Here is a 24,995-nt window from a genome sequence, read left to right on the forward strand (position 1 = left end):
TGGGAACATATCGGCCTGCTAAAGCAAGTTTAGTATCGGCCTGCTTTATCAACATGCTTTGCATGGCAGCCTGCACATCAGGAGCAGATAAATGATTCTCAGTGACACTCTCTCCCCTATTTTGCCGTAATAAGAAACATGCTGCTCTTCATATTCCAGACTGTGCAGGGAGAAGACGATGGACAAGCATAGTGTAGGCAGTCTCTTTAACAGATCTGTTACATTTTGTAAGTGTTCTGCCAGCAAAACACCTTCCCCAAAACATTTTCTATGTGTTCTTCCCAATTTAAATTATTTGTAATTGTAATTCCTAAGTGTTTAGTTGAATTTGTGACCTTCAGATTTGACTGATTTATTACATAACCGAAGTTTAATGGATTCCTTGTAGCTTTCATGTGGCTGACCTCACACTTTTCATTATTTATGGTCATTTGCCAATTTACGCAGCATTCGAATATCTTTTCTGAATTGTTTTGCAATTTGTTGTGATCGTATGAGCTTACTAGACGAAAAATGACAGCATCGTCTGCAAACAACCTACGACAGCTGCTCAGAGTGGCTCCTAAATCGTTTATGTAGATAAGGAACAGCAGAGCAACTATAACACTACCTTGGGGAACACTAGAAATCACATATGTTTTGCTCAGTGACTTTCCATCAGTTACAATGACCTGTGACCTCTCTGACAGATGAATCCAGTCACATAACTAGATGATATTCCATAAGTACACAATTTCACTACAAGCCACTTGTGTCGGACAGTGTCAAAACCCTTTTGGAGATCTAGAAATACGGACTCAATTTGAAATCTCTTGTCAATAACACTTCATGCTTCATGTGTGTAAAGATCTAGTAGTGTTTCACAAGGACAATGTTTCCTAAACTAATGTTGACTGTATGTCAACAGACCATTCTCTTCGAGGTAATTCATACTGTTCAAACACAATATATGTTCCAAAATGCTGCAGCATATTGATGTTAATGATATGGGCCTGTAATTTAGTGGGTTACTCCTAACATGACCTGACATTTAGATATTACATGTATGATGGCAAATCACTGATACTAATGCAGTCTGGCATAGAGATGTTGATTGTAGTTTGACTGGTTGTGAACTGCTGGTTTTTCTAGGAGGATGATTAATTAAAGACAGGTGTAACAACATTATGTGAATTCAGAAGTTATACTGTGCTTTAAAATTTGGGTAGGTAAGATGGATTCTAGGACTCTAGTGTTGTCTGGTTTATAAAAATGTTTCAGGTTAGTAATTCACAAATGCACATGGAACATTATAGTTATGCTATTTTTTGAATCCTGTATTTACAAGTTAGGCATCCACATTGGAATAAATATTTTTGATTCTAAATTATTCAAAATCTTCATTACTGACTGAAATAATTAGTGGGATATGTTGTTTGATTTGGAAAAAATACAGCAACAAAAGTTCAGAATCTTGCAGTCATTAAATGAAAATAGGTGATTGAAATTTGGAGTGTCTGAGCTTTTTGTATTACTTATTTCATAAGTTAACAATGTAGGAAAAGACATATTGCTACTTATTATAAAGAAGACATGCCAAGTTGCACACAGGCACAATTAAAAGATGCTTACATAAAGGTTTCAGCCACAGACATTATCAGTAAAAGAGAGACACACACCATTCACACACAAGCAAGAATGCCCCATGCACACGTAACTACCAACTCCAGCATCTGGAGCTCACGGTCATGTGTGCATGAGGTGTGCATGGGTGAATCATGTGTGTCTCTTTTACTGATGAAAGCTGTGGCCAAAAGCCTTATGCGAGTGTCTTTTAATTGTGCCTATCTGTAACTTGACATGTCTTCTTTATGATAAGTATCAACTTGTCTTTTCATCCATTGTTGGTATTCCTACCTGGAGTTTCATAATTTAATTACTTTTAGCTAATTGTGAATACATTCTCAAAAAGTTGTAAATGTCGGCTTTTGAGTGAGAGGTAACAATATGTTGTGACTCGCCGATTATTCAAAGTGCCGCCGCACAATTACGCACATCCACTACGTGCGGCGCTGTCTGCCAGCCATGCAGCAGCTGCGCCACCTAAGTGGCCAGCCGAGCAGCGACCACTATACTGAGAATCAGTGTTTAATCGAATGCCGACTAGTACACAGGTCAATTTACTCAGTGACTTACATGTGTTTTTGTGTTGTTCCTAAATATATGTGTTAAACTTGAAGTTCTAACAATTGGTGACGAGGTAGTGGATTTTTCCTTTTCACCGTTGACTCACAGGGTTCCATGGCTACTGTGGAGCAACTCTTGCAGAATCTCCTTGAACAGCAAACGCTTCTAACGGCGGCGATTCGTGATCAGCAAACGCTTCTAACAGCGGCAATTCACAATTTCGTCGCGGCATCAAATCCGGGGCGTTTCTCGTCGTTGGCTGTACCTCCTTTTCCACCTTACGACGAGACGGCGGAAGACTGGTCTGATTATGAAAAACGTCTTCGACAGCACTTCTTGGCATTTCATGTCACGGACGAACAACCATGTAAGTCTCTGTTCCTTTCCTGGATTTCACCTCAAATGTATCGGTTGTTGTCGCAATTGGCTCCTTTGAAGGATCCTGCATCTTTGTCCTTTGCTGAAATGTGCTCCCTTCTGTCTGTCTATTTTCAAAAGCAAACGCATGTGGTAGCCTCTCGTGTTGCTTTTTATCATTGTCAAAAACAACCAAATCAATCCTATCGCCCTTGGGCTGCTGAACTTCACGGCCTCAGTCGAAAGTGTCAATTTGTTACTGACGTTCACAAAGAATCCTATGCCGATTCCATGGTCCGGGATGCTATTATCCGGTTGGCGCCCAACAAAGAAGTTCGGCAACGTGCCCTTCAGTTGGCGAATACGACTCTAGATGAAATTCTCTCCATTGCGCAGTCTTTTGAAATTTCTCGCACCGCTGGGGCACAAATAGAAGCATGGGGTGACGTCGGGGAAATACAACCTCTGTTTGCTGTTGACGATGCGTGTGGCGCGTCCCCACCAGCCGACGTGGCCGCAGTACGCTCCCTCGTGCAGCCTCGGGCTAGCCGTAAACAACCCACTAAGAAACCGCAGCAAAATCCCCGGCAACTTCCTTCATGTCCACAGTGTTTTACGAAACATTCATGCGAGGATTGTCCCCAACGTTGGGCTGTGTGTCACAATTGCAAAAAGAAAGGTCATGTGTCTTCCGTTTGTAAATCCGACCGCGTACATGATGTTCATGAACATGACACTGATTCTGATTCTGTGTTGTCTGTCAATTGCACTTCTTCCCTTTCAGGGAAGTTATTCCTCACTGTCCAAATCCTTGGTCGAGATGTTCGCATGCAAGTGGATACCGGTTCTGCTGCCACTATAATTAATTCTCAGACGTATCTTCAGCTGGGTTCTCCACTCCTGTCCCCTGTCACTTGGTAATTATGGACGTACAATAAACAGAAGATTTCTCTCTTGGGACTATTTAATGCTGAGGTATCTTACAAATCCGTCATTCGCACTGTTCCCATATTTGTGGTTGACCAGAGCAATGCAGAAAATCTTTTTGGTTTCGATGCCTTTCGCGTTTTTGGGTTCTCCATAGATGACTGTGTCAATATTGTCTCTGACGCTATTCCTTATACTCAACTGGATTCCTTGTCGACTACATTTTCCCTTTTTTCTCCCGGTTTAGGCCGTGGAATCGACTTTGAAACTCATATCACGCTCAAACCCACTGCTCGGCCTAGGTTTTTTCGGTCTCGGCCCATTCCTGTGGCACTTCGTGATCGGGTTAAACGGGAGTTGGATCGTCTCACTGCGTCAGGGGTCTTGCTTCCAGTCACTTCCAGTGAGTGGTCCTCTCCTGTCGTTGTAGTTGCTAAGCCCAATGGTGATATTCGTCTCTGTGGTGATTTCAAAGCCACTGTCAATGCTCAATGCCTCATCGACACTTACCCTATGCCCCGTCCTGAAGAACTGTTCACTAAACTCGCTGGAGGACAGTATTTTTCTAAAATTGACCTGTCAGAAGCTTATGATCAACTTCCTTTCAACGCTGCTTCCCGACAATTTCTGGTCCTTAACACGCCTTTCGGCCTCTATCAATACCAACGCTTGCCATTCGGGGTTGCTAGCGCCCCTGCTCTCTTTCAGCGATTCTTGGAACAATTATTGCTCCCTGTCCCTGGGTGTATCAATTACATGGACCACTGAAGAACATGTTCAAAATCTCCACATACTTTTTCATGTCTTACAGACTGCCGGTCTTAAGTGTAATCTTCAGAAATCACAATTTTTTCAGACATCTATCACGTACTTGGGGTTTCAACTCTCTTGGGATGGTATTCGTCCGCTTCAACATACTGTCACTGCGATCGATGCCCTTCCTCGCCCTATGTCTGTTAAGGAACTGCAGGCCTCCTTGGGGAAAATAGCATACTATCACAAGTTTTTACCATTTGCGGCATCAGTGGCTCAGCCATTGCATCGCCTGTTGCATAAAAACGTGCCTTTTCACTGGTCCACGTCATGCGATGCGGCTTTACAGAAATTGAAGACTATGCTGAAACAGGCCCCATGCCTGGCTACTTATCGACCTGGCCAACATCTTGTTCTTGCCACAGACGCCTCTCAATACGTGGTCGGTGCAGTCCTTGCGCACCGTTTTTCTGACGGTTTGGAACAACCCGTTGCTTATACCTCCAAAACGCTCTCAAATTGAGAAAGAAGCTTTGGCCATTATTTATGCTCTTCATAAATTTGGTGTTTTTCTCTATGGCTCAAAATTTCATCTTGTTACAGATCACAAACCACTTGTTTCCTTGTTCCATCCATCAACGTCACTTCCCGACAAGGCTGCACACTGCCTCCAGCTTTGGGCTCTTTACATGTCCCGTTTCAATTATGAGATTCATTTCTGGCCAACCTCTCAACATGCGAATGCTGATGCTCTGTCTCGCCTTCCCATGGGTCCTGATCAGGCATTCGATAGGGATGAACATTTGTGTTTTCACCTGGATGTTGCCGAGCAGCGGGTTGTGGACAGGTTCCCCATCACTGGGGGCAGGCTGGCGGCTGCTACGGGGTCTGACCCTACCCTCTCCCGGGTTTTACACTGTATTCAGAAGGGTTGGCCAGATTGCCCATCCGCTAAGACTTCTGATCCGTTGCGGAACTACTACACTTTGTGCTACCGCCTCACGGCTAGGGATGGTGTTATCCTCCTCTCCACTGACCATGCTTCGCCGCGTGTTGTGGTACCTGCATCTTTGCCTGCTTCGGTCTTGCACCTCCTTCAGCAGGGGCACTGGGGTGTGTCTCGCACAAAATCTCTGGCGCGCCGTCATGTGTACTGGCCTGGCGTCGACTCTGAAATAGCACACATGATCACTGCCTGCGGCCCTTGTGCGTCACAGGCCGCTGCCCCAAAGTCATCTTTGTCATCGTGGCCTTCACCTGAGAAGCCCTGGGAGCGCATTCATGCTGACTTTGCGGGACCCTTTTTAGGTACTTATTGGCTCCTCGTAATTGACGCGTACTCTAACTTTCCTTTCATTGTCCGTTGCACGTCACCTACCACCGCGGCAACCACCAGTGCGCTCGCCTGCATTTTTTCTTTGGTAGGCCTCCCCTCTACTCTTGTTACTGATAATGGTCCGCAATTTGCCTCTTCCGACTTTGCAGATTTTTGTGCTCATCACGCTGTTACGCATGTCACGGCCCCGCCGTTCCATCCACAATCCAATGGTGAGGCTGAACGGCTGGTCCGCACATTTAAGGCTCAAATGCGGAAACTTCTAACTTCTTCTGCTGCTGATGATGCGCTTCTCCAGTTCCTGGCGTCTTACCGTTTCACCTCCATGGGCGATCACAGCCCAGCTTAGCTCTTACATGGCCGACAGCCCCGCACGCTACTTCATCTTCTGCGGCCTCCCACCTCACGGCCGCGGGTGCCTTCCCTTGGCCGGTTCACCGCCAATAACCTCATCTGGGTACGGGGATATGGCAGGCGGCCAAAATGGAGCCCGGGCCGTATCTTACAACACCGTGGCAGACGCCTGTATGAAATCCAGACGGACACGGGAGTTGCAGTGCATCATTCGGACCAGCTTCGGCCTCGGGTGCCAGCAACGCCTGTTCCGAATGCCGCCACACCACCTTTGGCTCTACCTGATGCTCGGGATCTTGGCATCTCTCAATACTCACAATGCAGCCCTCTCACTATCATCGCGATGCCAGCACCAGAACAGACGCCACCAGGAGACGTGCCCATGCAGGAACCGGAGGATCATCCTCTGTCAGAGTACATCTACTCACCTCCTCCTCCAACAGACGCTGACACATCGCCCCCGTCTACTGTCATCTCGACCCGTTATCATCGGGGACACTTCCGTCCATACGGGAAGCCTCCTCCTCGAGACTTTATGGCGAGTCAAACAACGCCTATGGACGTTAGCCATCTCCAGGACACCTCCATCAAGACCAGTGCAACAATTTCAAAGGGGGGAAAAGTGTTGAAAAGTGTTGTGACTCGCTGATTATTCAAAGTGCCACCGTGCAATTACGCACATCCAATACGTGCGGCGCTGTCTGCCAGCCATGCAGCAGCTGCGCCACCTAAGCGGCCAGCCGAGCAGTGGCCACTAGACTGAGACTCAGTGTTTAATCCAATGCCGACTAGTACACAGGTCAACTTACTCAGTGACTTATATGTGTTGTTGTGTTGTTCCTAAATATATGTGTTAAACTTGAAGTTCTAACACAATACTTCCTCAGCTGCTGATTAAATCACAGAGTTACTCCATTACATGATATTGTTGAAACTCTGATTAACTATATCTTCTAATTAATAAGGATTTTAGAAAAAAAGTAATTGCATTACTGTAATCATGAACATAACTGTAAACAAATGAGCTGTAAGTTTAAATGAGATCTTGCATAAATAATGGTCCTTAGTATTCCTGTAGTGATAGTATATTACATGTGCACCTGCATTATGTATATGTACATCACAAAGAAGCTAAAGAATTAATTATTCTTGGGAGTAGAAAACATAACCGATTGGTAAATCTCAATTTGCTTTGTTTCAGGCTGGACAGTAGGTTGAACATTCCCATGCCAATAATTCACAGACCTCAAATTACCCTTGGTAGCAATGAGAGGGATGTAACATATGATTATTATAGAGCACACAACATGACTGACCAACCTCCCGGTTGGCTGTGTGATACTGCATGCCTGAGACAATCAGTGGTCTTAGCCCACCTTCACACTTTTTTGTGACCACCATCATGTGTCAGACAAAACCTGCACTCGTCAGCCCAGAGAGCTTGATGCCATTGATCTGGGGTTCATTGGAGGTGTTCCCTTGCCCTGTTTCCAGGGGTATTGATGGACTAAACTTTGTAAACAAGATGCATTGTTCCCTTCACAATTCGACACACGCTACTGGACTGCACTGAGAATGGAGTAAGTTTCTGGCAAACAAAATAAAAACTTTGTGAGACATGAGGGTGGTGCAGACTCTTTTTTGAGAAATTTGTGTTTTTATGAGGACATGAATATTCAGGTCAAGTGACACATTCTACAATCTACATCATAACATTTATTTTTTGTGGAATTAATTACTAACCAATCAACTATATTGTCATTTATTTTTTGTATTTAACAAACTATAAAAGTTGTCTAGGAAATAAAATCTTTATTTGAAATCTTTGCTGCTATCTGTCAGGTAGTTTACTTCCATAGGCAGACTGTCTAAAAGTTTTACTTTTATGTACTTCACTAGTTTCCATGCCAATGATAAATACACATTGGGCAGTTCAGTGATAGACACTACTACGTCATAGTGACACCTTTCTAATTACAGATCTATTTCACACATTCCAACCTTCTGAAACATTCTTTTGGAAAAAGTGGCCATAGTAGAATACTGATTCAAATTTGCAGCATAACTTACTAACTGCTTGCAGTTGCGCCATCTTACAAAAGAAGTTCTGGCAGATGAGACAAGAGAGTTATGTTGTTGGTATTGTTCTGATCTTAGCAAGACCTTTGATTGAGTTGACTGTAACATAGTACTTCAGGAACTTCTTGATTATGATATCAGTGGCATCTCTCATGAATGGACAGAATCTTACCATTGTAACACAGCCTTTAGTACAATCTGATGATCTGTGGAAGGAGTATTAGCATTTAAGTTCTTTTCTAAATACATATTATATGATATATTCGGACAGTTTTCACACACCATTGAGAATCTTCTCATTATGGCCCTGTGGAATGTCTAATCTAATTTAAACTGAAAATGGGTCACACTAACAAACTGTAACACAGGTGTATAACTTAACACAAATCAGAGGGAAGAATGTGATGACTCATACAGTTCAGTACTTTGTCCTCTTCTGTCATTAACATACATAAATAACCTTCAAATGAATTTAGAGGACAGTTCAAAAACTAATATTTTTATGATGATAAGAGGGCTTGTGATGTTACTGCCCTGCTTTACTGAGACAGAGGTGCAAGTTTTCGCCTCTGAATAAAGCTTGGCTCATAAATGTCCTAGGGTGAGCTGGACACTGTCTGGATTATGTCCTGTCGCTATAGTAGCTAAATATTTTATTAAAATGTAATCCTGCAGTTGAGTAATTGAGAGTAGACAAGTTGTGCAAATTATAAATTAATGAAACATGGAAACATTTGTAATAAACATAGGCAACACTGCAGATCTACTTTTAAGAGCAGGTGGTTTATTCAGTAAGGCCCAAAATCCTAGTGAATGGTGGTCCTACATGCAGTTTACACATAAATAAATTTAATTATTAAAATATGTCAACTGCCCTTGAACTATCTAGTGTGATACGAAAGATAATAGAATCCCCATTAAGATCAAGCCACACTGTGCACTCAGTACAAAAGTTTCTTCACCTAAATTCTTAGATGTGCAGAACCAAGATCTGACAAGTGTTCTGATGTGTTTCTTACATAAATAAAAATCGCACCACTCTGCCATACTCTTTGAAGGCAGAAAACTAGAGTCTCTACTTCCCAAACTGTTCTCCCTTCCTTTAATTCTTTCTGCTCCCAAGAGCACCTCCTCCACCGTCTATATCTTCCACTATTATGGCACTTCAGCCAATGAGAGATTGAGCAGCTCCTCACCAAGTTACATGCGTTGTACAACACTTCGAGATTTATGCAAATAGACCACCATTTGTTTACTAGTTATTCTACAACTGAAAAAAAAAAAATTCTAATTGCCATAGTATGTCATGAGGCGTCTGTTGACAACAGTTCGAATCATTTGTAATTGCATACCTCATTAACATTAACACATTTGTGCTTCTTGTGCACCTTGATCCACTTTATAATTAATATTGATAATAGATTAATAAATATTTTCAGTAATAATTACAACTACATACTGCTTCATTTTATCAGCTTAACTGTGGAGAATGATCTGGTCTGGAATGCTTAGACACAGAAACTTAATGTTATAGAATATCTAATAGCAGCAGTGTAATATTCATTGTTTGTCTCGATGATGCCACTAGTGGCCATATGGTTTACTGTATATCATAAAATTATTTGTCACTTGGAAAGTGTAAACTTTTGAGGTGGAATGAATTATTTAATTGTAAATCCGTTTATGATTGCAGTTGACAATTTTTTATACAATGCATTTCGCTCTATTGATTTATTTGATGCTTTTGCATTTACTGTACCAGTCTTCGTATCCTCGTTTCATGTTATTAAGGTGTGTACTATGTCTGCTATTAACCAGCTGTATACTACCTATGGTCCATTGTGGCTGTCCTGCAGCCACCTACAGTAAAAAGCAGTCACTCACTCATGCTAATCTTGTCATTTTCCACAGGCCATATCTGCTTAGCAGACCATTTCTAAACTTCTAGCTTTCTGTTCAACTCAAAACCCACTTAACTCTCTGTTATGTTTCACTTCAGTCTCGGGATTCTCCTAATATTTGTTAAGTCACAGTCTTCTACTGTAAGCGCATGTTACTGGTTACTGCTTGCTATGTTTGGTTCTACCAATGGTTTTTCCTGAGACTCATTAAGTTACAGACTAATCAAGGTCCCAAACTCAACCATAGCTAAACAGTTCTACAGGTCATGTGCAGCAAACATTTTAAGACTTTTACTCTCTCCAAGACTTATATTGTGCAGTTTCAAAGAAGTAAAAATTATCTACTGGTACTACAAATAGACATTAATAATAACAAATTAATTGAAACAACATGTGTAAATGTCTTGAGTTTCAGATGGATAACAAGCTAACATCGAGTCTAAGTGAGGTAAACTAGTCAAGGAACTCAATTCATCATATTTTCCACTTACAAGTTTTTCCAATTACATTGTTTTGAAAACCAGAGTTACCTTGTTGTTACTATACAAAACTGAATGAGCTGCATTTCATGAATATTAAAGTAAGCCCATTTGTGAAAACCAGTTAACAGCATCCACAAAAACATAAGTCTCAGTCTGTTGGGCTATTACTCCTTTCTTCCAGATGTGGTCTCTAGAAGAGTATACAGGAGAGCTTCTGCAAAGTTTGGAAGGAAGGAGAGAATTAATAGCAAAACTGAAACAGTTGGGGTGGGTGATCAACCACGTCTGGGTAGCTTACTCACTGAGAGCATGGCCACCTAGAGGCAAGGTTCTGGGTTTGCATTGCGGTACACACACACACACACTCACACACACACACACACACACACACACACACACACACACACACGCAAAGATGCACAGTATCCTACAAATACAAGGGTGCACAGTACCCTACACAGTGTAAAATCCAGGATGTAATGTAACAATATTATGAAAAGGAAAGGCCAGTAAGTCCTTCATCAAAAATAGATGACAGACACACACACACACACACACACACACACACACAAACATACACACAACACACACACTTAGCATTGAGTGTGGTTTCAGTTGCCTGAGACTGCAGTTGTGTGTTGAGTTGCATTTGCACACACATGCATGTGTGTGTGTGTGTGTGTGTGTGTGTGTGTGTGTGTGTGTGTGTGTGCGTGTGTGTGTGTGCGCACCTTACTGGCCGGAAAGCTTTATTTGTGACATACTTTTTGTTGTGCCTATCTGTGACTCAGCATCTCCACTATATGGTGAGTGGCAACTTTCCTTTCATATGGCGCCCTACACAATCTTACATTAAAACTGTACACACAACTTTGATTAATTGCGTAAATGAAACTTTTCATGGAACACTTAATTGAGATTTAAATAAAAACACATAGTAGTTGTAACTCTGCTATTCAAATATTAATTCAGATCATAGCAAACATTTGACTGGAAATACTATTGGCATTGGCTATGGCATTAGTATCATAATGATACGTGAATATAATTACTTGCTACTAGGTTGTTGAAGATATTCATTTACACTGTAATAGTAGCTGGTCATTAAAATCTTGAATACTGCTTCCGTAAATAGACAATTCTTTTATTTTTTTATATGTGCTGGAAGTTTGTTAGACAATTTTGTACCTTCAACATTTGTTTGTTTCTGTGCAGTAGCCTTGTTTCCTCCTTTTATCTGGATATCATTCTTTAATTATACAAATGCAGATATGGGTTCATTTGAAACTTTGAGTACACGTTTTTATGTTAATTACCCTTTTTTGTATGTCAGGCATGTAAAGGTAGAATATTTAGTTGTTGAAATAGCTGCTTGGAGGGTGTTAGCTATGAACTTTTGGTAATTATATTAACAGCTTGTTTTTGTAATATGAAGCTGGTTTTCAGATTTGTCATGGTGCGACCCTAGAAAGTGAGGCCATAGGTAATAGCTGTGTGAATGTAAGCAAAGCAGACAATTCTGCTACAGTATTTACTATACATGTTACTAATACGGGCTTTTGAATCTAAATTTTCATCTATATTGACACCTAAAGATTTTGTGACAGCTGCTCTCTTAACTTCTTTATTTTGCATTCTGAGGTCCAGGTAATTTTGTGACTTTGCTTTCCAGTAATGGATGTAATTAGTTTTTGAAATATTTAAAATTAACTGCAGTACCTCTGTTGGTACAGTCTGAAAATCAGATCTGTAAGCAATACTTTGGTTTTTAATGTTGGCTCAGGTAATTTCTACTACCCGTCTTTTATTATGGAGATAAGATTGGAACCATTTTTTCACAACTCCTTGTATACCAATAGCTTCTAATTTGTCCAGTAAGATATTGTGTTGGCCAGTATCAAAAGCCTTACACAAATCAAAATTTATTCCTGTTGTACTGTTGTGTCTGTCTAGTCCCATTATGATATTTTCAATGAAATAGAAAATATCTGATTCTGTACTCAATCCTTTGCAAAAACCATGCTCGTTTACAGACAAGAGATTGAATTTTTCATGGAAATTTGTATTTCTATGTTTAATGACTGTCTCTACTACTTTTGAAAATATAGATAACAAAGCTGTTGGTCTATAATATATGTTGCCCTTTTTATCCATTGGTTTTATTTTTAAAATATTTAATCTTTGTGGAAACACTCCTTCTGATAATAATATATTTATGATGTATGAGAGTGGTTCTGATATGGCACTATCACATTTTATTGTGATTGAACCAGAACTTCACTTGTCTCTGAAGAAATTTTATTCCTCAATGTTTTTATTATTTGTAGAACTTCAGACTTATTTGTAGGGCATGGTAATATTGAATTGACAATTTGTTCTCTTGTAACAGAAGTTCCACTATTCTTAAGGCAATTTTCATTCAGGCTGACTGGAGTACATGTGAAGTAGTCATTTATGTAATTTGCTAGGACAAGATTTCTAAGGAACATGCCATGATCTTCTTTTAAAACAATGTTCTCATAACTTTTAATATTTTTGCTTATTTCTTTTTTTTACTGCATTCCATATTGCTTGTGCTGTGTTTTCTGAACCTAAAGTTACTTTGTTGTTGTTCATGGTGTTATCTTTTTAATCACCTTTCTGCAAATGTACTTATATGTCTTAACATAGTCTGTGAAGTGTTGATCTTTATTGTGTTTTTTGATTTGACTGAGATGTTTTAGAGTTTGACTAATACTATGATAGCAGGTGATATCCACTGTCTGATGTTCGTTGGCATTACATTGATTTTTGTAAGCTTTTTTGGAAAACACGTCTCAAATAGGGACATGAAAGTACTAGAAAAAGTGTTGTATGAGTCATAGGTTGTTGTTTTTGAAAATACATTTTCCCAGGTTTCTTTTGCTAACATATGAATAAAAGTATTTACATTTTTGGTGCAGAAGTGTTTTTTATATTTCCACCCGTATTCTATTAATTTGGGCATAGAAGAATTTATACATGTGATGAGTGTGTTGTCATCTGAGAGACCTAATGATAAAAATATGCGGTAGTACACTAGCAGAATCCAAATAAAAACCAACTTTGTGTTTCTATTTTTAGTTCGCAGTGTTTAAGCTTTTAGATTTGAAATTACAGTTATATGTAATAACTTCATATATTGAAATAAATATGACCTGTTATGTAGGTTCCTTTCATAATATTGAGCTATTGTTTGTTTGTATGTATGTAATATCTTTCCTAATTGATCTAGTACTGAAATGTGATATGTCCATTTTTATTAACTTTACGGTGCTCTGTGAGAGAATTTTTTGTTGTGTTGCATTTATGCCAATCACATAAGCATATTTTGTTTTTAATGTCTACTTGTAACATTTCATGTTAATGCAGACTACCAAATTGTTACTGGATGCTGGAGCAGATGTGAATTTCAAAGATGATAATGGCTGTACACCACTGCAACAAGCTTTGTACAGCTGTACTGGTTGTTACCCTTCCTGTGGGCATTATAAGGTATACTATGTATTCTTATGGAAAATAAACGACTACCTAGTGGTTACATTGTGTGTGTGTGTGTTTTTTTTTTTTTTTTTTTTTTTTTTTTTTTTTTTTTTTTTTTACCTGGCAGTTCAATTTACAGTTCTTTAATTTTCATATAAAAATGTTGAATAATTGACTGAATCTTGTTTTAAAAAAAATCCCATTACTATTTATCTTTCACTCTCTCAGATACCAGCATGTTTGTGTCATTTGTATAAATACATTGATAGTTATTGACTGAAAACAGTATTAATTGTTCTGTGTGATCAGAAGTTATTTTGGTGTATATGCTTGTATTATCCCTCACAATACTGTCAAACAATTGTACTCAGGTAAATTGTTAAGATAGTGTGCAATAAAGAATGATTGTAATTTAATTTCGAAGTTGTGAGGGTTGGGGGTTCTAATTACTCTGCAGAATGCTTGTGTTCAACCGCTGAAGACTTAAACACCACAATATGCAACAACACTAAAGCTATTGCTGTTTCCTACAAATATAAATATTTCTAGTGTGTAACTACAACTGAAAAAATATAGAAAAAGAGTTCCATTTTAAAAATTTGAGAGAAAAACTCACAGAAATGATTGCTTCCAGATACAGTGATTACTGTGTACAGAAAAGAAGAGGAAAGCATTTGTTACTGGTAGTTAGTACATGTTCTGTAGATAATGTGAACAATTTTTTTATTGAAGTGATGTGGAATGAGTCAATCTGGAGGACACTGCTGCTTATGTCAAGCTCCTAGTGGAAGTGATTTGTTGTTACCTTCCTCCTATATGTTATGAAGTTTCAAGTGTGTATCTGTTGTAGGTGCATGACTGTGACGAGTGGTTGTACAGTGTAGTGCTGCATTAGTGGTGACGTGGGTGAATTGAAGGGAGAGGATGAAACCCAGTGCCAGCACATAGCCTACTCCTCTCAAAAAGCAAAACTTTTCACCACCATCTCTACTTGTCTGGCCGGCAGTGAAAATTTCATCCACCACCAGGATTCCATTCAGCTTACCTCCAAGTCGAGCGCCATTGCACAGGGATGCAAACTACAGTTTCTGTTGTTGTTGTTGTTGTTGTTATGGTCTTCAGGTGGTCGTCAGTCCAAAGACTGCTTGGATGCCGCTCCCCATGCTACTCTATCCTGTGCAAGCCTCTTCATCTCTGAATAACTACTGAAACCTACATCCCTCTGAACCTGATGATTTTTACCACCCGTACTTCCCTCCAGTACTAAATTGGTGATCCCTTGATACCTCAGAACATGTCCTACCAACCGATCCCTTCTTTTAGTCTGGTTGTATCACAAACTTCTTTTCTCCCCAGTGCCTTCTCATTAGTTAGTTGATCTACTCATCTAATCTTCAGCATTCTTCTGTAGCATCACATTTCAGAAGCTTCTATTCTCTTCTTGTCTAAACTGTTTATTATTCATGTTTCACTTCCATACATGGCTCCACTCCATACAAATACTTTCAGGAAGGACTTCCTGACACTTAAATCTATACTCGATGTTAAGAAATTTCTCTTCTCCAGAAACACTTTTCTTGCCATTGCTAGTCTACATTTTATATCCTCCCTACTTCAACCATCATTGCTTCCCAAATAGAAAAACTCATCTACTACTTTAAATGTCCTCATTTGGCTTTTCTTGATGTTCATCGTATATCCTCCTTTCAAGGCACTGTCCATTCTGTTCGACTGCTCTTTCAAATCGTTTGCTGTCTCTGACAGAATTACAATGTCATGGGCAAACATCAAAGTTTTTATTTCTTTTCCCTGGACTTTAATTCCTACTCCTAATTTTTCTTTGCTTTCCTTTACTACTTGCTCGATATACAGATACGTTATCATGGTGGATAGTTTACAACACTGTCTCGCTCCCTTCTCAACCAGTGCTTCCCTTTCCTGCCCCTCATCTGTTAGAACTGCCATCTGGTCCATGTACAAATTGTAAATAGCCTTTCACTCCTTGTATTTTATCCCTGCCACCTTTAGAATTAGAAAGACAGTATTCCAGTCAACATAGTCAAAAGGTTTCTCTAAGTCTCCAAATGCTCTAAACGTGGGTTTGCCTTTCCTTATCCTTTTTTCTTACGAGAAGTCGTAGGGTCAGTATTGCCTTGCCTGCTCCTACATTTCTCCGGAATCCATACTGATCTTCCCCGAGGTCAGCTTCTACCAGTTTTTCGATTCTTCTGTAAAGCATACACCTATGAAATAAAAATTTGTACTTGGAATAAAGTAATTGTCCAGGAGAAATGATGACCTTTCCAATCCATCAACCCAGCACATCCTTTTCCAATTCTGTCACAGGCTCACCCCATCAAAGGCTGAGCCACCTGTGAAAGCAGCCAAGTTGTGTACCAGCTCTGCTGCAACCATTGCACAGGTTTTCATATTGGTGTGACTACCAACCAGCTGTCCACCAGGATGAAGAGCCACCACCAACTGTGGCCGAAAGAAAAGTAGACCACCCCATGGCAAAACATGCAGTGGAACATAATGTACTTGATTTCAGTGGCTGCTTCATGACTCAGGCCATTTATATCCTGCCCTACACCACCAGCTTTCCTCAACTGTGCAGATGGGAGTTATTCTTACAGTAAATTCTCCATTCCTGAAATAATGTTCGACTCAACCTACGGTAACCTACTGCCCCCACACTCTCCATCCGACAGTTTCTGGTCCCTCATCCTATCACCTCCTTCCCTCTCACATTCCCTCAGCCTCTTTGTGTGCCACTCTCTTTCAATGTACCTGTCTGTCCTTTCCTCTTCCCTGCTCCCCTCCTTTTTCACACCTCCCCTTTTCTGTTCTCATCCTTTTATTCCCCTCTCCTGTTCCATTATCTTCCTTTCTCATTCCCCGTTTTATCCCCCTCACACTCCACCTCCTGATGCTGTGCCTGGCAGTTTCTAGTCCCTGCACGCTCTGCCAGACAGAACTCTTCTCTCCACCGATCCATATCCTGCAATCCCTCCTCTTTTCCCACCCCACTCCAGATTGTTATTCACATGACAATTGCATTCCTGTCAGAACAGCCAGTGGTGGGCACTGTGCATGAAGTGTGCTTGCTTATGTGAATGTGTGCATGTTTCCTTTGCGGAGGAAGGCTTTGGCCAATTATAATACTAGCATCAAGTGCAAAAAGTACCAATTTTGCTTGGTGAAAGTTAAGTTGAAGGCCATTTCACATACATAAGGAATAGGAATGGACCCATAATTGCACTTCATCAGACTGCCTTTGGATTTCTCCCCAGCCCATAAAATTTTTCTGCCTTTGGAAACTTTCTTTGAATTATACGGCACAACATTTTGCATTCTGTTCATGAAGTATGATTCAAACCAGTTTTTTGAAAAGCCATCCATTCCATAAAACTTAAGTTTTTCTAAGGAGGTAACATAATCTATGCAATCAAAAGCCTTGGTAAGATCACAAAAATTCCCAACTGGTGATATTTTATTATTTAAGGCTGGACATATTTATTGAGTGAATGTATAAATAGCATTCTCAGTGAAGCAGCCCTTTTGGAATCCAAGCTGTGATATACAAAGTAAGATGTTTCTGCTGAAACATAAGACTCCTCTCGAGTAAATTATTTTTTTAATATTCTGGAAAAATACATCAGTAAGGAAAATGGATGATAATTATTTAAGTCTTTCTTGTGACATTTCCTATGAGGAGGTTTAACAACACCATATTTTAATCTGTATAGCATACTTTAATCTCTCTGGAAACAGTCCCTATGCCTATTACATATATTACTAAGGACATTACTTATTAAGTTTGAACAACTTTCCAGAATTCTCTTTGAAATTCCCACAGCTTGTGAGCTTTTGTGTTTTAGAATTTTTATCGTTCTATTAATTTCAGTGAAAGATGTTGGTGCTACCTCTAGTTACATAAAGTTCTGTGGAATGACATTTTTAATATATTATTCTATCTCTTCAAATGGCCATTTAATCGTATTTGTACTGCTATATTTGTAAACTGTTTGTATGACTTTACAGATTCCAACTGCGACTTTCTAATGTTATATCCATAGGATACAGTTTTTTTCTTTGTTAAATTCCACAAGTTTATAATTATTTTGAATATTTAAAGCAAGTTGTCAATCATTGCACCATTAATCTTACCTAGGTCTGACAGAATATTTGTACAGCTTCCTTCAGAATGTGTTTTGTTATAAATAACTGCATCATTTGGGAAATCTCTGGGGTTGCTATTAATATTGTTCACAAGACCATTAATATACAACATGAACACCAAGAGACCCAACACTATTCCCTGCTGTACACACAAAGTTACTTTTACATCTGTCGATAACTCTCCATTCAAGATAACATGCCACATAATTGTACTTTTGATAATAAGCATAGTTGTGGTACTGAGTCAAATGCTTTTTGGAAACCAAGAAATACTGCATCTACCTGACTGCCATGATCCTTGGCTTTGAGGATGTCATGAGGGAAAAGCAAGAGTTGGGTTTCTCATGATCTAAATTTTTGCAGTCCATGCTGATTGGCATGGAGAAGGTCATTCTGTTCAAAATACCTCATTATGTTTGAGCTCAGAATATGATCTAAGATTCTACAACGTAAGGATGTCAAGGCTATTGGATGATAGTTTTGTGAATAACTTCTACTACCCTTCCTATAGACAGGTGTGACCTATGCTTCCTTCCAACTACTGTACATAGTTCTTTGTTTGTGGGATCTGCGATAGATTGTAGTGAACAGAGGGGCTAACTTAGCCTTGAATTGGATATAGAATCAGACAGGGTTCCATGGGCCCTGGGACTTTGTTGAGTTCTAACAATTTCAGCTGTTTCTCAATGCCACTATTTCACTCATCTTCTTTTCAGTGGCGCAAGAAATATGTTAGAGCAATACTCCTTTTTATTTTTATTTTTTTATGACTTTCCTTTCAGTATTGAATTATTTTTTGTAGAATGCAGGTTATGTTAGACGTTGACTTATTCTGGCCTCTATATAAATTTCCTTTTTCCTCTCACATGAAATTTTAATTTCTTTAGTTATCTGTGGTTTACTAGTTTTCTTAATCGTCTTTCTGGGTAACTTTTTCGGAAAGCTGCTTTCAAATATTGACACAAATTTACTGTGGAATACATTGAATTTCACATTAGCATCTGTTTCTGTATAAACCTCAGCCAGTATTCCCTCTTTCAGCTTATTCTTAAAACACTGTACCATGTTCTCATTAATAAGCCTCACTGTTTTGTATGAACAGGGCTCACAGCGCTAAGGTTCTATATTGTTTATTCCCATTAATTGTGCATCATGATCAGATAGTCCATCATAAATTTGGTACACATTATTTGTTTCAGCTTGAGCACTGTAAATGAAATTGTTATCAATCAAGTCCTGCTCTCTTGCTGCTTTTGAGTTTTGAAATTTACCCAGAAATGAGATTGTAACGGCCAAATAATGATTCCAGCTTATATTTCCTGTCAAAATTGTTCAGGAAATCTACACTGAAATCACCAGAAACTACTACTGTTTCTTCTTGTCTGACGAGTAGCTCTAGATTTATTTATTAATTCCTTTAACTGCTTATGTGGAGCATAGGGCTGCAACAAAGGATCACCATCTTGTTTTGTCTCCTGCTAGTATTTTCGCTTCTTCCCATCCTGTTCTTTGCTGTCGACCTTCTGCTTCAACCGGTCATCTCCATGTTATTTTTGCCTGCCTTTTTGCCGTCATCCCTGTGGGATCTGATTCTTTCCCAGTGTGTTTCGTTACAAATGACATTTGGTCACTGTATCCCCAGGATGTTCCTCAGACATCTTTTGTTGAAGGTCTGTAGCTTAGTAGCTGCTTTGTCACTTCCCATGTTTCACATCCATATAGAAGCTAGGATTCTACATTATTTTCAAATATCTGCAATTTGGTTCTCAGTGTTTATTTCCTTCGGCCCCCTGATAGATCGGAGAGCTGTAAACGTGCCTTTGACTTTGTCGATGTGGCTGTTACTGCCCTATGTTGCACCACCGTATGGTGTGATCGTGCTTCCAAGGTAGCAAAACTTATCCACCCTTTTGATTATCTGGCTCCCAAGCCTAAGCTCTGTGTGATGTTGTTATCATTTGCCTGCATGTCTTATGTTTTTTGGGCATTAATTTTCAAACCGACTTTCTTTGCCACAGATTTTAGATCTTCTAGTTCCTCTTTCATGTCGATGAGGCTGTGGGGCAGAAGGCAAAGGTCATCTTCAAAATCTGAGTCTTCTAGATGTGTTCCATTGCTCCATTTTATTCCTCTCACTTTATCCATTGGTTGCGCCATTACAAGATTCACTACTACAGGGCTATTACAAATGATTGAAGGGGTTTCATAAATTCACTGTAGCTCCATTCATTGACATATGGTCACGACACACTACAGATATGTAGAAAAACTCATAAAGTTTTGTTCGGCTGAAGCCGCACTTCAGGTTTCTGCCGCCAGAGTGCTCGAGAGCGCAGTGAGACAAAATGGCGACAGGAGCCGAGAAAGCGTATGTCGTGCTTGAAATGCACTCACATCAGTCAGTCATAACAGTGCAACGACACTTCGGGACGAAGTTCAACAAAGATCCACCAACAGCTAACTCCATTCGGCAATGGTATGCGCAGTTTAAAGCTTCTGGATGCCTCTGTAAGGGGAAATCAATGGGTCGGCCTGCAGTGAGCGAAGAAACGGTTGAACGCGTGCGGGCAAGTTTCACGCGTAGCCCGCGGAAGTCGACGAATAAAGCAAGCAGGGAGCTATACGTACCACAGCCGACGGTTTGGAAAATCTTACTGAAAAGGCTAAAGCAGAAGCCTTACCGTTTACAATTGCTACAAGCCCTGACACCTGATGACAAAGTCAAACGCTTTGAATTTTCGGCGCGGTTGCAACAGCTCATGGAAGAGGATGCGTTCAGTGCGTAACTTGTTTTCAGTGATGAAGCAACATTTTTTCTTAATGGTGAAGTGAACAGACACAATGTGCGAATCTGTGCGGTAGAGAATCCTCACGCATTCGTGCAGCAAATTTGCAATTCACCAAAAGTTAACGTGTTTTGTGCAATCTCACGGTTTAAAGTTTACGGTCCCTTTTTCTTCTGTGAAAAAAACGTTACAGGACACGTGTATCTGGACATGCTGGAAAATTGGCTCATGCCACAACTGGAGACCGACAGCGCCGACTTCATCTTTCAACAGGATGGTGCTCCACCGCACTTCCATCATGATGTTCGGCATTTCTTAAACAGGAGATTGGGAAACCGATGGATCGGTCGTGGTGGAGATCATGATCAGCAATTCATGTCATGGCCTCCACGCTCTCCCAACTTAACCCCATGCGATTTCTTTCTGTGGGGTTATGTGAAAGATTCAGTGTTTAAACCTCCTCTACCAAGAAACGTGCCAGAACTGCGAACTTTCATCAACAATGCTTTCGACCTCATTGATGGGGACATGCTGCGCTGAGTGTGGTAGGAACTTGATTATCGGCTTGATGTCTGCCGAATCACTAAAGGGGCACATATCAAACATTTGTGAATGCCTAAAAAAACTTTTTGAGTTTTTGTATGTGTGTGCAAAACATTGTGAAAATATCTCAAATAATAAAGTTATTGTAGAGCTGTGAAATCACTTCAATCATTTGTAATAACCCTGTATGTTAAATAGTACTGGTGAGAGCATGCAGGCTTGCTTAACTCCTGTTTTTACTACTATTGGAACTGAAAATTGACCTTGATGTTGAACCAATTCCAAAAGTTTGCAGTGAGCTCTGTATTTTTGTTCCAATTGTACTGTTGAAGGCCTTTTAAACAGCATGTATTGTGGTGACTGGTATTCATATGAATGTTTAGCCATTATCCTCAAGGTGTTATCTGGTCAAGGCAAGAGCAATCCTTCCTGAATCGTGCTTCTTCTCTTATTTTCTTGACTACATATACTTTTATCCTATTTAGGATTATTCATGAAAGGATCTTGCTTGGGATTGACAGCAGGGTGATGCCTCTCAAATTATCACAAACTGATAGGTCTTCTTTCTTGGGAAGCTGGTGAGCTTGCCTCTGTTCCAGTCATTTGGTACTTTTTCATTCATCTATATGGCTGTCAGGAGTGGATGTAAAATTTCTACTGTTATAGAGGATCTACTTTAAGTAACTCTGGACTGATGTTGTCCAGGCCTGGGGCTTTTCCTTTCTTTATTTGTTGAACTGCTTTCTTCTTTGATGGTGGTTCTATGTTAATTGACATGTCTTGTGGGAGTCCTTCTCCATCCACATTCAGCTGAGTTACACTGTCATCTGTAGTTCCACAGTTCAGAATGTTCTCAAAATGTTGTTTCCACCTCTGCACTTGGCCTTCTCGTTTTGCGAGTAGTTTTCCTTGCTTCTCCTTGATTGACATATCACCCCCAAATTTCTTATTTGACAGTTTCCTTGTGATTTTATATAGTGTCTTGTTATTGCCCCTGTTAGCTGCTGCCTCCATCTTAGCTGCGAGATTATTGATGGAGGTTCTGTTATCTTTTCTGAAACTCCTCTTCACCATCCTATTTAATACGCAGAGTTTCTGTTGGATTTATTCTTTTACTTCCCTTGTGTATGCATAATTTAAGTGGAGTTTCGTCTTCCTCCTCTGCTTTATTGTATCCCAAGTATGGAAGTATGGTCAGAGATCCAGTCTTTTGTGCTAGGGTCCTTTGTTCCGAGACTTTCTTCGGCAGTCACATAGGTCGTTTTCACTGCATCCCATTGACACTCAAAGCCATCCTCTTCAATTCCTCTGCTAAGCACCTCAAAATGATTTCTCAGTTGGATTGAGAACTCCTCTCAGATTTTTGTATTGTCCAACTGTCCAAAATTATACTTAATCTTCTTCTGCCCGCAGTGTCTCTTGTGTGCAGCTATTTTTAGAAGGGCTGTTGCTAGCATAATGTGGTGGTCACTACTGACATCTGTGTCTCTTTTGTTCCTCACATCTGGGAGTGATTTTTGCCACATCCTGTTAATTACCAATTTGTCTCTCTGGTCCTCTGTTCTGTCATCTGGTGAAACCCATGACACTTTGTGACACCATTTATGGGGGCAAATGGGATCTCCAATGATCAGGTTAAACATGCCGCACAAGTCTATGAGATGTTCTCCATTGACATTTCGGGTGCCGAATCCAGGTTGCCCATTAATCTGCTATATCCCATGGTTGTAATTTCCAGTTTTTGCATTAAAGTCACCCATCAGTAGGAGGATATCTCTTTTTTTGACACTTTTGCAGTGTTTCATGGAGTTTGCTATAATACTTGTCTTTCTCTTCGTACTCAGACACTTCCGTTGGTGTGTAACAATGTACAGTGGTCACTGGTTTTACTCTCATTGCAAAGTGAGCGACTATGATTCTCTCTGTAATTGGGTGCCACGCTACTAAAGACTGCTTTGCTCTCTGGTCTAGTATTAACACCACTCCTCCACTATGGGTTTCATCCTTTCTTCCAGAATACAGGAGGATATGTCCTTCCTTTATTCTTCTTTCTCCAAACCCAGTTATTCTTGTTTCATTTAACCCTAAAATTTCTAATCTGTGTCATTCCATTTCTTGTACCACTTCTGTTTGTTTACCTGTTTGCCACATTGTTCTCACATTTTAGAACCCTATTTGTGTCACTTTTTTCATTGCCAAGGTTGCCATCTTTAAATCCATGTGATTGTTATTTTTCTCTGCTGCAGTTTCTGTTATATGCTGGTTTCAGATTCATGGGTTATCAGCCCATACACCCTAGCTCAATGGGAGGGCTGCTCCCTTGACTGCAATCGAGCTCACAGGAGTTTTCTGTTGGGGTTCTCTCCCTTAGCCTGTAAGGGTCCTCTCTCTCTCTCTCTCTCTCTCTCTCTCTCTCTCTCTCTCTCTCTCTCTCTCTCTCTCCGCAAGGCAGCAGCTACTGGTTTTGATCCACTCCGGGGATTTTATTTCCACAGTACCCACCGTATCTGGTGAGCATTTCCCTGTCCGCCACCCGGGGAGGCATGCAATGGGGGCCAGTAACCCCTCACAGGGTATTGCATCTAGATTTCTCATCAATAGCTCAAAGTTTTTTTTAGAAGGGATCTGCAGAAAGGTACAATTACAAGAATGTTCTTTTGTGTTAATGGGTACCACCCGCTCAACAACAGAGGCATTGATTTGTGTGATTGTATGGGTTGTATAGGAATGTGCATGTGGTGTGGATGACAAAATAAAATACAAACTCTCTCATCAGCTTGCTAAAAATTGAAATTCTAAACTGTTCACACGTTCTGTATCTGCTCAGAGCCCCCACATGTTACTGCATGATAAGATTTATCCACACATTACACAGCACAAACACTTCAATTGGCTCCTATAAATGTGGTTGGACTTACCAGTTTGATTATGCTTCATATATGGGGTGCCAACTCACATTCATCGCAATGCATCCAAAGTTCCAAAAGAGTATTTAACATAAATGCAGGCAGGATCCATGCAAAAATCACATATGCACTCACATATTTTTTAAAGTTTCACAAATTTGAGTTTATTTCCAAATAAGAAGATAGAAAAATCAAAACTCACAGTTCACAATAAATTAATTTCAGAGACTGACTGAGTTTCATAAGATCTTGGAAGTGGATGAATAAACCATGATGAATTGCATGAGTTATCTTAGAGAACAGTTAAAAGTTCCACAATGTATCAAACTATAAATTCCACAATAGCTACATACTGAAATCTTAAAAGTGTGGCTTGTATCATATGCAACCCGAAACATAACAAGTTCATCAGATACTGACAAATTTCTATGTCCAAAAGTGTGAAAATCTTTTTGTTGTGCCTATCTGCGACTCAGCATCTCCACTATATGGTGAGTAGCACTTTCCTTCTGATAATATTGAATGCCAAAAGTAGGAATTCTGAATAATTCACGCATGTGAACTAGTGGCTATTTTACTGCTCATGAGACATAACTTTCTCTTAACACAGACTAACACAGCCTGACCACCTCCAATGATGTTTGAACCTAGATTCCCCTCCAGACTGCAGCTGTTCACCCAGGAAACCTCAGTCAAGCACCACTGCCAATGAAGTCAGTTAA

General features: G+C 40.1%; 1 protein-coding gene across 4 annotated transcripts in view; it reads left to right on the forward strand.

Moving 5' to 3' along the window:
- The window catches only part of LOC124779626 (serine/threonine-protein phosphatase 6 regulatory ankyrin repeat subunit C-like), a 279,597-nt gene that overhangs the window by 129,653 nt on the left and 124,949 nt on the right, over nt 1-24,995 (forward strand). For all 4 annotated transcript variants that reach the window (XM_047253722.1, XM_047253726.1, XM_047253723.1 and 1 more), the window contains one exon: nt 13,746-13,868. In XM_047253722.1, the coding sequence (XP_047109678.1) occupies nt 13,746-13,868 (123 nt within the window). The remainder of the gene's footprint in view (nt 1-13,745; nt 13,869-24,995) is intronic.

The sequence above is a fragment of the Schistocerca piceifrons genome, chromosome 1 (assembly GCF_021461385.2).
Source record: "Schistocerca piceifrons isolate TAMUIC-IGC-003096 chromosome 1, iqSchPice1.1, whole genome shotgun sequence".
In the NCBI taxonomy this organism is placed as follows: Eukaryota; Metazoa; Arthropoda; class Insecta; order Orthoptera; family Acrididae; genus Schistocerca; species Schistocerca piceifrons.